The 14,108-nt window shown below is 42.4% G+C and overlaps 1 protein-coding gene across 2 annotated transcripts in view; it reads right to left on the reverse strand.

The window, feature by feature from the left end:
- LOC125113515 (phosphatidylinositol 3,4,5-trisphosphate 3-phosphatase TPTE2-like) overlaps nucleotides 1–14,108 on the reverse strand; it is a 48,585-nt gene that overhangs the window by 20,908 nt on the left and 13,569 nt on the right. For both annotated transcript variants that reach the window (XM_047756276.1, XM_047756275.1), the window contains 5 exons: nucleotides 10,781–10,841; nucleotides 9,654–9,735; nucleotides 9,462–9,550; nucleotides 6,129–6,190; nucleotides 3,991–4,071 (listed from right to left, as the gene is read on the reverse strand). In XM_047756276.1, the coding sequence (XP_047612232.1) occupies nucleotides 3,991–4,071; nucleotides 6,129–6,190; nucleotides 9,462–9,550; nucleotides 9,654–9,735; nucleotides 10,781–10,841 (375 nt within the window). The remainder of the gene's footprint in view (nucleotides 1–3,990; nucleotides 4,072–6,128; nucleotides 6,191–9,461; nucleotides 9,551–9,653; nucleotides 9,736–10,780; nucleotides 10,842–14,108) is intronic.

Below are 14,108 nucleotides of genomic sequence, written 5' to 3' on the forward strand. Positions count from 1 at the left end.
GCAAGGGCAGGGACCGAACCCGCAACCTCATGGTTCCTAGTCGGATTCGTTAATCACTGCGCCACGACGGGAACTCCAAGGAAAAAATATTGAACTAAGAGCTGGAGGGAAGGGACAAGAAAAATCCAGGTGCTGCTCAGAGGCCACTGGGATTGAGAGGGCAACTAACCAGAACCAACGAAACGGCTATGACAACATGACAGCAAGATGCCGTCGAGTGCAACCGAGAGAGAGGTCGGTCTGGTCTGCGGGAGAAGCTTCGGCGCGGCTGAGTTAAAGGAAGGTCTGTGCTTTGGAGGGAAAAATGCAAAAGCCCAAGGGAGGGGGGCTCCACCACAGACCAAAAGCCCAGACATACTCCTCTCTCGATCCCGCCAGCACAAGCTTCTCTGCTTCCCATTTCCCCACTTCTGTTTTTACAAAGAAGCCCCAGGGATTCTCTTCGGCTAGTCCTTCTACAGCAATCCGCTCACAGGGGCTCTCCTTCAGCGTCTAGAAGCGGAAGGGTTCTGGTACGAATCACCTGGACTTGGAAGTTCACAGACTCTCCTCCACCCTCCAGGAAGCGTGAATGACACTCACCATCACACTCTCCACGGGGAAGGGCTGGTCCAGAGAAAGGCCCGTGCGAGTTCTTAACTCGGGGGTGGATGAAATGTGGTGTGTGCAGTGGCCCAGGGAGCAGGGTCAGGAGGGGGCAGTATCCAGAATTACCGCCCCACACACAGGAAACCGTGTCCTGGGGCCTCGCCGACACAGCCCTCAGGCCTGAGGCCGAGTCCCTGCCTTGCCAGGCCAGTGACTCTGAAGAGGCTCAGTTGGAGGCGAGGCTGTTCCAGTTCTGGACCAAAGTTAGAGAAACGGTGCATGACCGAAGCAGAGACGCGGGAGGGGAGAGGCCCTGGAAGGAGTTACACCTCACGTGCCCTTGACTCCCGCCACCAGATTTTTTTTTTCCCTCAACATTTGATTAATTAACCACCTATTTGTGGCTGTTCCTGCAGCATGTGGAAGTTCCTGGGCCAGGGATCGAACCTGCCCCACCACAGCGGCCCGAGCCACTACAGTGACAATGCCAGAAACTTAACCTGCTGCACCACAAGGGAACTCCTCCTGCCACCAGATTCTTGACCTTCCGAAAAAGGCTTGCGACCCACCACGGCTCTGGAGCTGCTTTTGCTCTCACTCTTCCTTCTTTTATAGCCCCAAACAACACATATTTAGTATACGCTCACTCCAAACAAAGGGGATACCACATGAGGCACATTGCGGTGCCCAGCGTGGAAAGGTGGGGAGAAGACACAACTTCAAAGAGCTGGAGGGTGACGTAAAGTAACTCAGTCCCTAAGGAACACAGAAGGCTAAGAACTGAGCGGGCAGGAGACTACTTAGGGCTGGGAGGGGACAGGGACTCCAGGACGAGGGGCCCACATGAGCGGGTGGGTATAAAGTGTGGACAGGCTGGGACGAGGCACACTGTCCAAGTGTGTTAGATACAGGCATGGGAATGCATATATATGGTGGAAGGAGCACTTGGGAAAATCAAATCCTAAAAGGTCTCGAGGGCCAGGTTCAAAGATACTTGTGACCAGTGGCAATCAGAAGCCATGATGGATTTGGAGCATGAGATGCCATAGCTAGAGCTGGGCTTCTGTAAGCTCATGTATTACTTTTAGCCCATGGCCTATGACTCTCTTCTTTCTTCTTCTTGTTCTCCTTGAGCACAGCAGAAAAGTCTGAGTAGGTAAGGCTTTTATCCCCAGCAAAATGTCTAGAGCCGGCAGCTGCAATGTTCTGCCTAACTAGGCCAAGAATATTCCATTCAGCTCCCATCTCTCCCTGCAAAGAAAACTTTCCTTCATGGCCACATCCACATTTCCTTAAGAATTCCCAGCCGGTTCTCGCTGGGGCTTAAGGGGCCATATAGAAAAGGCCATCTAGTTGAGAAGCTCTGCACAGGGTGGGAAATAATGGACTTTAAGGTCTGAGAGATCTGGATTTGAGCTCTTGGGGGAAAAAAATTAATTTCCCTGGAAAGAATCTGAAAAAGAATAGATATATGGATACATATAACTGAGGAATCAATTTGCTGCACCCCTGAAATGAACACAGCCTTGTACATCAACTATACTCCAATATAAAATAAGGATGTAAAAAACATAAGTGATTTGACAAAATTATTCAATTCTCTGGTTCACAGAAAAGAAGTTCTTTTTTGGCATCAAAATGTAATATGTATGGCGAATTTAGGCATACTCTTTTCATAATTCTAGCAAATACATATTTTCAAATTATCTATGAATAGAGACTGTTTTTCTAAATATATGAGAATACTTAATAATCTGTATCTGAATATATATACAATATTTATAAAATATATAATTATAAAAACAACAAAAACAACAAAAAAGTCAATTTCCCTGAACTTCAACTTCAATAAAATAGGAATCACAATGATGCCCACTCACTGAGTTATGGAGAATATTAAATGAGATAATCGATGTAAAATCATTAATGTAATTCAACAAAGTGTAGAATGTTGTAAATTCTATAGGATAAATGTCCTGGTTTCTGCAATAAACAATTTACAAGGAAAAAAAAAAAAAGAGAGGTGGGAAACCTGTGAAAGGTACATAGTAACCCAATGAAATGCTTGTTTGGATCCCGTGTTTGGATCCTGATTGAAACAAGTTTTAAGAAGATTTTAAGATAACTATGGAACTTTAAACATGTACTAGGAGTTCCCGTCATTGCTCAGTGGAAATGAATCTGGCTAGTACCCATGAAGACGCAGGTTCGATCCCTGGCCTCGCTCAGTGGCTTAAGGATCCGGCGTTGCCGTGAGCTGCGGTGTAGGTCACAGACTCGGCTCACATCCCACATTGCTATGGCTGTGGTGTAGGCCGGTGACACCAACTCCGATTCGACCCCTAGCCTGGGAACCTCCATATGCTTCAGGTGCGGCCCTAAAAAGACAAAATAAATTAAAAAAACGTGGACTAGACATTCGATATTATTGAGGTATTTTCAGATATGTAAATGGTTTTAAGGTTTTTTTTTTTTTTTAAGAGTTTTTATGTTAGACGTCATACTAAAATACTTGTGGAATAAAATGACCTAATGTCTGGAATCTCTTTAAAAATAAGCCCAGTCTGAGACACAAGTGGAATGTGTATGCACACACGTGTGTGTGTGTGTGGGGGGGAGTGTGGAAGTGGATGAAGCATGCTTGGCCACAGGGTGAAATGTTGCTGCAGCAGTGTGTGCCTGTAAGGGGATTTATTGTATATCTAGCCCAACTTTCAATGTTTGAAAAAGCCACAATGTGTTAAAAGGAAAAAGGAGGGCGATAGCATATCTCACATGGGCTGTCGATTAAATGAGATACTATATGCAAAGGTACAAAAAGTGGTGTATAATAGCACATCCTATCTAGCGAGTCTATTATATATTATATCTGTATATGGATTATATCTGCATATCTAGTACATAATGGGTTTTGGAAAAACATTATCTTTCCCTTTGAAGTACAGCTCTCCCCACTGTCTCTGTGTCTTTCTGTCACTGTCTGTCTCCCTTGCGCACATGCGCACACATGTGATGTCCTGCAAGGCCTGAGGTGCCCCGGGAGGGGTTGGTGAAAGACTCCGTTCCTCTTCAGAGGGAAATAAAAAGGCTGGTGACTTCAGATACCCTTCAGGGGTCCGGAACCTTAGGAATTGGACCTTCCTACATCGGGAAGAGAAGCAACTCCTGACCTCAGTAAACACTATGAAGTGGAAAGCAGGGTGCTCCGGGGAGAACTCCGTGCTGGCAAAGCGAAGCCACACCTGAGGCAGGGCCACTGGCTTCTGGAAGGACCAAGGCCTGTCCCGGGCACCCAAGGAGAAGATCACCCAAGAAGAAGACTCTAAAATGAAACCAGGTAACAGGTACCAGTCATAACCTAATTCCCCAGAGTATCCCCTTTTGAAAAAAAAAAACACTCACCTGAGAAGGAGTTTCTATTCCCTGAAATTTGCTGCTGGTGGATTTATCTGTTCGTCTTTCTCCAAAATAATAACAGCTGGCCTATAAAAAAGGGGACAGTCCGATCATGGGTCATCTGTGCTCGCCCATCTTGGCATGCTGCAAGTGTCTGAGGACACATTCCCTCACGTCAGTGGTCTTTGGGCAGAGGCTCCCCAGAATGACAGAATTAACAAAGCCACATCAAGGCCTACTCACTCCAAAATTCAGAAAGACATGGAATTCGAGAGCTGGAAGACCTTCGAGATCATCCGGCCCTTCTTCCTACCTTCCCATTTTACAAATAGAGAAGATGACGAGCAAAAGAAAATTAAGTGTCCTACCACGGAGCTGTGTGCACCCCGTCGGACATGGCCTTGGCCTGGGACCCGGGCCCCTGGCTCTCTGTTCAGGGCTCTAGACCAAAGGCTTTCAAGTTTTTTTTGGGGGGGGGGGTGCGGAGAGGCCACTCCTGTGGCATGTGGACGTTTCTAGACCAGGGATCAAACCCAGGCCGCTGCAGTGACAACTCTGGACCCTTAAACCACTGCACCATGAGGGAATTCTTCAAACTTATCATTTTTTCTTTGCAGTTGCTTGATGACACTTTCTTGAGACTAATGAAACCCTTGGGATGATTAATCCAAATCAAGCTTCAAATAGAGCCTGGACTGGAAAAGCAGTAACAACAACTTTTCATTTTTAAAGCTACAGTCCACATTCATAAACACACGCACACACTCACTCACACAACTAGAAACTGGTTTCACAAACAATATCTACCTTTTGATATTTTCTAATCTATTCCATTGTTTTTAAAAATGCTAGTCATGGAGTTCCCGCTGTGGCTCAGCAGAAACGAACCCGACTAATATCCATGATGATGTGGGTCGGATCCCTGGCCTCTCTTAGTGGCTTAAGGATCTGGCGTCACTGTGAGCTGCAGCGTAGGTCGCAAGCATAGCTCAGATCTGGCGTGGCTGTGGCTATGGTGGAGGCCGGCTGCTGTCGCTCAGACTCAACCCCTAGATGGAGAAATTCCATGTGCCGCACCTGCAGCCCTTAAAAAAAAAAAAAAAAAAATGCTAATCACAACCCAGTAAGATGATTTCACAACTCACTGATAAATTTGAAAAACAGAAGTTGCAAAACACTGTCCTAGCACATCCATTTTCCCAACCTGTGTGTCTTCAGTTAGAAAAAAAAGAAGAAAAAAAAAAGATGATGGAATCAGAGCATCGGACCCTGTGCACAAGCCCCAGCTTCTCTCATCGGGGCTGCAGAGAAGTGAGAAGCAGAGCTTCTGGGAGCCGACCCTCTCAGTGGTAACTTCTCAGCAAGATCATGACAGAAAAAAGAGCGCTTTTTTCTTCTTACAAACCCTGCCTTACAAAGTACAAACAGCCTATCCTTCCTCTGGGAAATTTCCTGCGGGCACAGGCCCCACAGATATCAACTATGCAAACATAGTAACATCCAGGAGAGACTTTGTTCTGAGTTGGAAAATGATGCCTTTTACATACTTGGTACTTCCAAGGATGTCCAGGCTCTTTTAGAAAATCTCCCTATCCAGTCTTCATATTACCCTTGTGAGGAAGGAGGAAGGCCTTGAATTGGCGGGAGTAAGAGCAGGGCTGGGACTAAGGCAGGCAGGCCACGCCTCTGGATGCCTAGGCTTTTTGCAATTGTATAACTTGACCTTACTCAAGTCACATCAATCCTGCCACTATTGGGTCCTGTCTTTATCTAAAATACTGAGGCTGTATCCATCCATGATGGATTTTTGCCATGAATTTTGATTTATAAAATATTGCATTAGAAAATGACTTACATTCATTAGTGAGATTTTTTTTTTGGTATTCCCTTAAATGTTGTGCCCAAGGTGAGTGACTCACCGACCTCACCCTTGTCCTGACCCAGAGGAAGAGGCACCTAGGTCACTAACCAGTGCCAGTTAAACAAGAAAGCACCCATACCAGACTTTCGAATAACCACGTCACCAGTTACAATTTCGTTAAGTACCATGACTCAAGGACTCATCTGAACATCATCCCATTGAGCTTACAGAGCGGGCAACTTCAATCAGCCTAAGACAGAGTCTGTAACACCATCTTCCATACCTCTGCAGTTGTAAATATTTCACTGGCAAGGAGGTAGGCACAAATCATTGTTCCCGTTCTTCCTAGAAAAGAAGGTAGCTCATGACCCATTGTTCATCGTAGCACTTGGTTTAAAACACTCCGAATTATTCACAGAGCTCATTTTGGATGGATGTTCTTTTACTCTGAAAAGAGCTGGTTCAAAATATTTCAATTCAGAGAAAACCAAAGGCATTTCTCTGCTCTGGGGTGCTGCCTGGGATTGTGGGCTGTGTGCGTGTGTGTGTTGTTCCTGAATCACAACCCTGCAAGTGCAGAAACAGGCAGAGGCAGTGAGCCCTGCTCCAGGGCTCTAACGCTAAAAAGGGACTCACCAGTTAAGAGCTGATTATTTTCTCTGTTTCTCTACTAACACAAATAACAGAAACGACGACAGATAAAACATGGACAGAACCCAAAACACCATCTAGCATTTGCAATACCTATTATTCCCTCCATTTTAGTTAAAATTTTTAAGTGTTTTACAAAACATATATCAAAGTAGGAAGAACAGTATAATCAGCTCTCATATACCGGCTTCCATAATTATCACACAGATTGCGATGCGTGTTTAATTTTTCTTCTCTTTTCTTCTCTCCCCTCCCCCTCTCTCCTGTAGCATTTTAAAGCAAACCCATGATTTCATGTCATTTCATCCTCAAAGCCTGTTATTCGAATTTATTTTCTTGTGCTGCCGAACAAAATGTCACTTTAAAACATAGTGTTGCTTCTAGTATTTCTACAATGATCTGCAGCTTTTGTCCCAGGCAGAACATGCTGAGCTTGTTCTATGTAGTTCCAAGCGTAGCCTGTTAACTTGAGACGCACTCTATTTTCTACTCTACTCTTAAAAAGAACCACAAAATTTATTTTGCAACCCACACTTTGAAAACCACTATTCTAAGTCAGGTGCTTTCGCAGAGGGCTCTGTACCACCCTGTGCTGCGGTAAATAAAAGCTGATGGCGGAAGGAGGCTAATGACCGGCAACTATCTAGTTCTCAGTTGTGTGGACTGTGAACGTTTCAGTTTCATATATGAATCATCTGAGGAGCTTATTTATTTATGTCTTTTTTTTGTCTTTTGAAGGCCGCACCCATGGCATATGGAGGTTCCCAGGCTAGGGGTCTAACCGGAGCTGTTGCTGCCGGCCTATGCCACAGCCACAGCCACAGCCACGTGGGATTCGAGGCACATCTGCGACCCACACCACAGCTCACAGCATCGCCGGATCCTTAACCCACTGAGCAAGGCCAGGGATTGAACCCCAATCTCATGGCTCCTAATCGGATTCATTTCCACTGCGCCACAACGGCAACTCCATCTTTTTAAAATTTTCTAATAAGACTAAATTTATTCAATACCCTAGTAAAAGTTTTGATTTTAAGTTTCCAACAGTATAAAAAGTACAAAACAGAGTTGCGGATTTCTAATATATTAATATAAGGTGCATGACTACATACAGTACATCCTACAGGCGAAGAGAGGGGAAGGAGGAAAAGAAGCCTGCGGTGGAGGTCTAGTAATAAATAAATACAGAAGTGGAGATGATCCATATGATAATATATTCTACCACCAACACTGCAGCTGAAATGCGCAAAAAAAAAAAATTTTTTTTTTTTTCAAAAATAACTCAAGAGGAGGATGAGAATGGCTAGGATTCATGTAATACATCTCAGAGTCTGCGGAAGAGCTCACCCAAGTCGCTGTGTGTCCCGTGCTTATGGTGGCTTGTGGTCTTTCCCAAAAGGAAGAAATATAACATTTCAAGTTTAGACTAAGAACTATAAAACTCTATGGTACCCATAAAAGGGAGCTCACTCCTTATTGTTAGTTATACTATCTGATCTTCAAAATCCAGTTTTAAAAATAAGCACTGAGCCATGTTATTATTTGGTAGGCAAATGACCCTCCCTCATTACAAAAAGTCTGAACTGGCGATAGATTTTTCCTGAACTTTTAGAAAAGAGGCAATAAAGCATACTTTGGTTTGGGTTCAAGTAAGAGGCTTTAGCTGAGGGTTTTTAGAATTGAAAAGCTCCACATGTACCATGGATCAGCTAACGCTTCAATGTTCAGAGACCCTGACTAAAAGAAACCAAGCCAAAACCAACCACTCAGCATTAACACACACCTCTTTTCTTTTACTGGAATTTTACTTGCCTAGAGAATAAAAACAACAACAAAAAGCCCAAACCCTAACAGCTTAAAACAAGGCAAACGCCCACTCTATGCAGATAAAACCTTCAACGAAGGTCAACTGAAGTAATCCAGAGTGAAAATGGAAGCGTGCAGGTTTTCAGTGAAGTCATCAGTCATGTAATATAAATTATTTACCCACTCGCAAGTCCTCTAAGAAATGCACCCCAAGAGGCATCAACCTTTGTTTTTTTCGTGTGCCATCCTGAAGACTTGCACATTTTATTTTTCACATAATTTAACATTTTTACCAAAATGTGTTTCTACCATGTGCTAATGCTCTGGTACTATTCCTACAGGATTGCCTAGCCTCAAGGCTTGACATTTCCCCAAGAGGAACTTGGATCCTGCTTTAGAAATTTCATTCATATAAATTGAAATCTTTATCAAACACCAATACAGAGGGAGGTGACACAGGATGCAACATACACATTAAGTTACCTCTGTCTATTTAGAAATTACTCCTACAAGACAGTCGCACCAGACAGCTCAGTCTGTCCTGCTTACTATTCAGTAGCACGGGTTTACGTCATCAGAACCTTGGCAAGACCCTAATATTTTAAAATTATTAACAACTACCTCTAGGGGCAAGTTCATGTGACTGAATTATGACAAATTTATTGTAACAAAGGAAAACCAATGTAGCCAGACATCTTAAAAAATGCTCCAATCGGAGTTCCCGTCATGGCTCAGTGGTTAACAAATCCGACTAGGAACCATGGTGTTGTGGGTTTGATCCCTGGCCTCGCTCAGTAGGATCAAACCCACGTTTGATTCCGCGTTGCTGTGGCTGTGGTGTAGGCTGGCAGCGACAGCTCCAATTCGACCCCCAGCCTGGGAACCGCCATGTGCCACAGGTGCAGCCCTAGAAAAGACAAACAAAACAAAACAAAGCAAAACAAAAATGGCGTGACTAAAAAAAGAAAGAAGGAAAGAAAGAAACCCAAATAGTCAAGTAAACAACCAAGGAAAAACATGCTTAACCTTCCTTAGTTCCCCTATTCCTGCTTTATTTGCTTCTTTATTCTTTCTTCCCTTCGTCCTTCCATCCCCTTCCTTCAGTTCACTGTATTTCTCAAACTTCCTAAGAGAGAGATGGAGAGGAAAACGTGCTTACCTTTGCCTCCTTTGCAGTGAACCGCGATGACGTTTTCCTCATCTTGAGCCATCCACTCTTGCACATTCTTGGAGAAGGCCAGCATCTCACTGATTTCAAATGTAAGATTTTCAGTTGAGTTCAAACACCTCTCAAAAAATCAAGCCCAATGTATTTAGCCCTCTTCTAACACCAGCTTGGCATCAGACTGACCTGAGAGTGGGGACGTTGTGATCATCAATCATGTATCGATGGACCCGATGATGGAAGATCTTAGGATCGTAAGCATTTTCACCTGAAATAAATGATGCATGCATTGCTCATAGTTATATGACACTAACAAACCCAGTAGATGATCAAGTTATGAACAAGGTATGCTTTTCTATTAGAAATTCCTTATCTACCTTTAAAAGGAGCTTTTAGACTGGTTCTTGCTACTCTAAAAGACACACAAGGGGAGTTCCCACTGTGGCAGAGCAGAAACGAATCTGACTAGGAACCATGAGGTTGCGGGTTCGATCCCTGGCCTCACTCAGTGGGTTAAGGCTCCAGCGTTGCCGTGAGCTGTGGTGTAGCTCGCAGATGTGGCTGGAATCCAGTATTGCTGTGGCTGTGGCGCAGGCCGGCAGCAACAGCTCTGATTAGACCCCTAGCCTGGGAACCTCTGTCTGGCATGGGTGCCCTAAAAAGACAAAAAAAATAAAAAAATAAAAAAAAAAGACACACAAAGAGCTCAAAAACCTAAGCATAGTATTGATCTATCCATCTTGAGTATCCAAAATTATTTTGGTTTGTTTAATAGGCCTTGTCATTTTCTAGCAGGCTACTCATTACATTGTCCTGAGGTTACACAGAGCAGAAGCATTTGGCCAACCAAATACTTGCCTCCTGAAAATGTCCATTTAGACGGTTAGCTATGATATAATCTGTTTTCCACAGGGTTTGGGTTTGTTTGTTTTTTTCTTTCTGAAAGGGGCCCTAGTTTCCTCACACTGCATTCCTGGTGGGTTAGAGAGTACATCTGTTGAACTGTCTCATCTTCAAAACACAAACTGGCAGGAAAAACAGCAATGTTTCCCTAAATGTACCATCACTGGAGCCGACTCCTTTTCAAAAGGCTCTGCCTCCAGTCTTCTGCCCGTGCACAGGGCACTTTGGGCTACTGAGCTGTCTTTTCCTACCAAACAGGACCAGCACAGGATGGAGATTTTCTTAAAACTTATTTCCTGCCACCACCAAATACTTTCGATTAAATAAAATGTAAAAAAAAAAGAATCATCTCTTACACGTAGTGACCTGTTTTCTATCTATAGTAGCAAAACATCTAGTCATGTACGTACTGCAGAGATTGTAGACTTGATAGTGGTTTTGATGCTTGGTATCCAGAAACCGCACAACTTCCTAAAAAAGATAGACACAGACCTTTCATAGGTCCACGTGGCACCAGCACAAGCCTTTTCCTAGGACTAATCTCAAATAATTATTACTTTTATTCACTTGTCCCTCAGCACCTTGTAGGGGAGATTCAGGGAAGAAAAGGATCCACACATTCTGAGTCACATCTAACTCACTGTCCGTTTTCAAATAGCCCACAAAGTAGTGCTTGATGACGCTGATCAGCCTCGACTATAAACACTCACTGTTTAAAGCTACCAAAGGAGGAAACTCAGTGGTTAACGAGCTTTAAGAAATGTGTTCCAAATCATTAATTCACAGTGATGTGTGGTTCTTATCTGGATCTACTTATAAATAGGTATGCCTTTTCGATAAAGATCTGGATATTACAATCTAAGCGCCATGTAAATAAGTGCCAAAAACTATGGTATGATTATATGTGTGTATACATGATAGAAAAAGAGAAACATGTTATATTATATATAAGGTAAGTGGTTAGCAATACAGAGATTTTTTGCTCATCTATATTTTCTTTTCTTTTCTTTCTTTCTTTCTTTTTTTTTTTTTGTCTTTTCAGGGCTGCATCTGCGGTATATGGAAGTTTCTAGGCCAGGAATCGAATTAGAGCCACAGTTGCCAGCCTACGCCACAGCCACAGCAACAGGGGATCTAAGCTGCATCTTCGAAATGCACCACAGCTCACGGCAACACTGGATCTTTAACCCACTGAGCGAGGCCAGGGATCGAACCCACATCCTCATGGTTATTAGTCAGATTCATAATCTGCTGAGCCTTAATAAGAACTCCCTTTTCTTTCTCATTTTCTAAAAGGAATACATATGTGTGTGTGTGTGTAGATGTATATACACACATATGCATATGTATAATTTTTTAAATAAGAGATAGTGGTAATTATTTAAAGCATAGTTAATATCACCATCCTAGTAGAACAATATTTCCAGCAAATGTCTGGAAACGTGTTGCTTTAAACACACACGTACATGTCTCTGCAACACCAAACATGACTGTAAAAAGTTCAAAAACTTTTACTCTCAGAGCAATGTTTACTGGCTTAACATTGGAAAACAAATCAAGGTATCAAAGTGATCCATTTGTTAAACTGGGTATCCCTGACCGGAGGAAATAAGATAATACTGGGCTGGCAGGGATGAATAGTCTTATGCACATCAACAACTCCTATGATCTCTCACACCACGAGAACATCCAGCTGGACTGAGGAATCAAATATAAAACCCCACAAATCTAAGAAATGTAGGATTAATTATTTGGATGAGGAGGAACTAAGTGTTAAATCAAAGGAAGATCAACAGATTTACATTCAACTTCCTAAAAACCTGAAATTTCTGTTTAAAAAATACCACGGTACCATGAACAAGTAACAGAGATTTTTCAATAAAATTGAGTGGGGACTATACCTACTAGTTTAACTAGTCTATAAACTAGTTAAACTAGTATAAACTGATAACTCATTATTAACAATTTAAATAGCACTCCCGGAGTTCCTGTTGTGGCACAGTGGTTAATGAACCTGACTAGTATCCATGAGGACGTGGGTTCGAATCCTGGCCTTGATCAGTGGGTGAAGGATCCAGTGTTGCCGTGAGCGGTGGTGTAGGTCGCAGACGTGGCTTGGGTCTCGCGTTGCAGAGGCTGTGGTGTAGGCCGGCAGCTGCAGCTCCTTTTCGACCCCAGTCTGGGAAACTCCATATGCCGCGGGTACAGCCCTAAAAAGACAAAATAAGTAAATTAATTAATTAAAAATAAATAAATAAATAGCACTCCCTAATTCTATAAATAAATGGGCTGAGGTCATATATAAATTTATAAAAGAGAAAATTCTAACTGGCTAACAACCTACTAGATAAATACACAATCTCACAAATGAAGAAGTCAAAACAACAATGAAATGCCGTTTTCACCCATGAAATTAGCCTTTTCCATTTTAATGAGCAAATTCAATGCTGGCAAATATGGCATGAAAATAAAGCCTTTGATTTACTGTGGCTATAATCCTTCAGATATAGCAATATATATATGTGAAGAACCCTAAAATATTCATAATCTTCAACCAGGTAATTTAATTCCTAGAAATCTATCCAGAAAAGATTTTATGGCTTTGTTGCTTGCTGTGTTATAGACAACTGTGACAGCTAAATATCCAATGTTAGAGGTTAATTACAGCGCTAATGAAATATCATGCAACTATTAGAATACTGTCCTGTCCTTCATTCTCTTAACAAGTAAATATTTCACAGTGGTTAATTATCCTCAGCGTTCTTTAATATACCCACACATAAGAGGAGTTAGTATTTGCTTTTTTATGGGAAAATTAATATACCTAGATGGTTAAGCTTCAGGGATTTTTAAAATCACCTTTGCATTTCTCTAAATGTCTAAAAACATGATCTTAAAGATTTCCGTTTTCTCTTTGGGTCTATCCTTGACTCAACATGCAGACGATTTACTGCTGTTTTCTGATCTAAGTATTTTCCCTAAAGGCTCTAAATACCACTTATTCAAATTAACTGAACATAGGCATAAAGCATTTAGAGAAAGATTTACGTCTGCTGAGAAACCACATTTTGGGGGTCACAATCTGTCAACAAAGGGGCAGTTTTTGTCCTCCTGAATAAAGAAAATTCAACCGTACCAAGTTCAAAAAGCACAAGATAACTAAGAAGATTTTTAGGACAGCAGGTAATGTATGAGCTCATTTTCTCAACAGCTCAGCCTTTACATGGGCTTATTTTTACAATTCCTGAAACTCTTTCTTGGGATGCAAAAGTGGAAAAGGCTGCCTACTCTTGGAAAGTCTTCTTGCAACAACTTTTCACCTCTGCGTTTTGTAAATGTGCCAAGCCCTTCTATTTGTTTACACAATATGAACTAAACAGAATAGTTCACACTAGAGTCTTATTGACTATCTCAGTGTGTCCCTTAATTTGGAGGTGAAGGTTCACGCTTGTTAGTTATAGGTAGAGGGGGCAGTGGCCAAACATGTGACACTTCCACCACAGTGCTTTCTGGAAATTCTGTTTGCTCTTTATATTACCAAAGTATAACCTGGCAATTTTATTCCCTCTTAAGAGTGGAAGGGAACCGCCAGACGGTTTAGCATTCTCTCCTAAGTTAAGCATGCCCAGGACTGAATCGTGCATCCTTTAGTCAACCTTGATTTAAAATAGTTTGTAGATGGTTCTTATCTAAAAAATGACAAAGGCAGGCTCGGTGCAAGACATGCTGTTATTATTG

The sequence above is a fragment of the Phacochoerus africanus genome, chromosome 13, assembly GCF_016906955.1.
Source record: "Phacochoerus africanus isolate WHEZ1 chromosome 13, ROS_Pafr_v1, whole genome shotgun sequence".
In the NCBI taxonomy this organism is placed as follows: domain Eukaryota; kingdom Metazoa; phylum Chordata; class Mammalia; order Artiodactyla; family Suidae; genus Phacochoerus; species Phacochoerus africanus.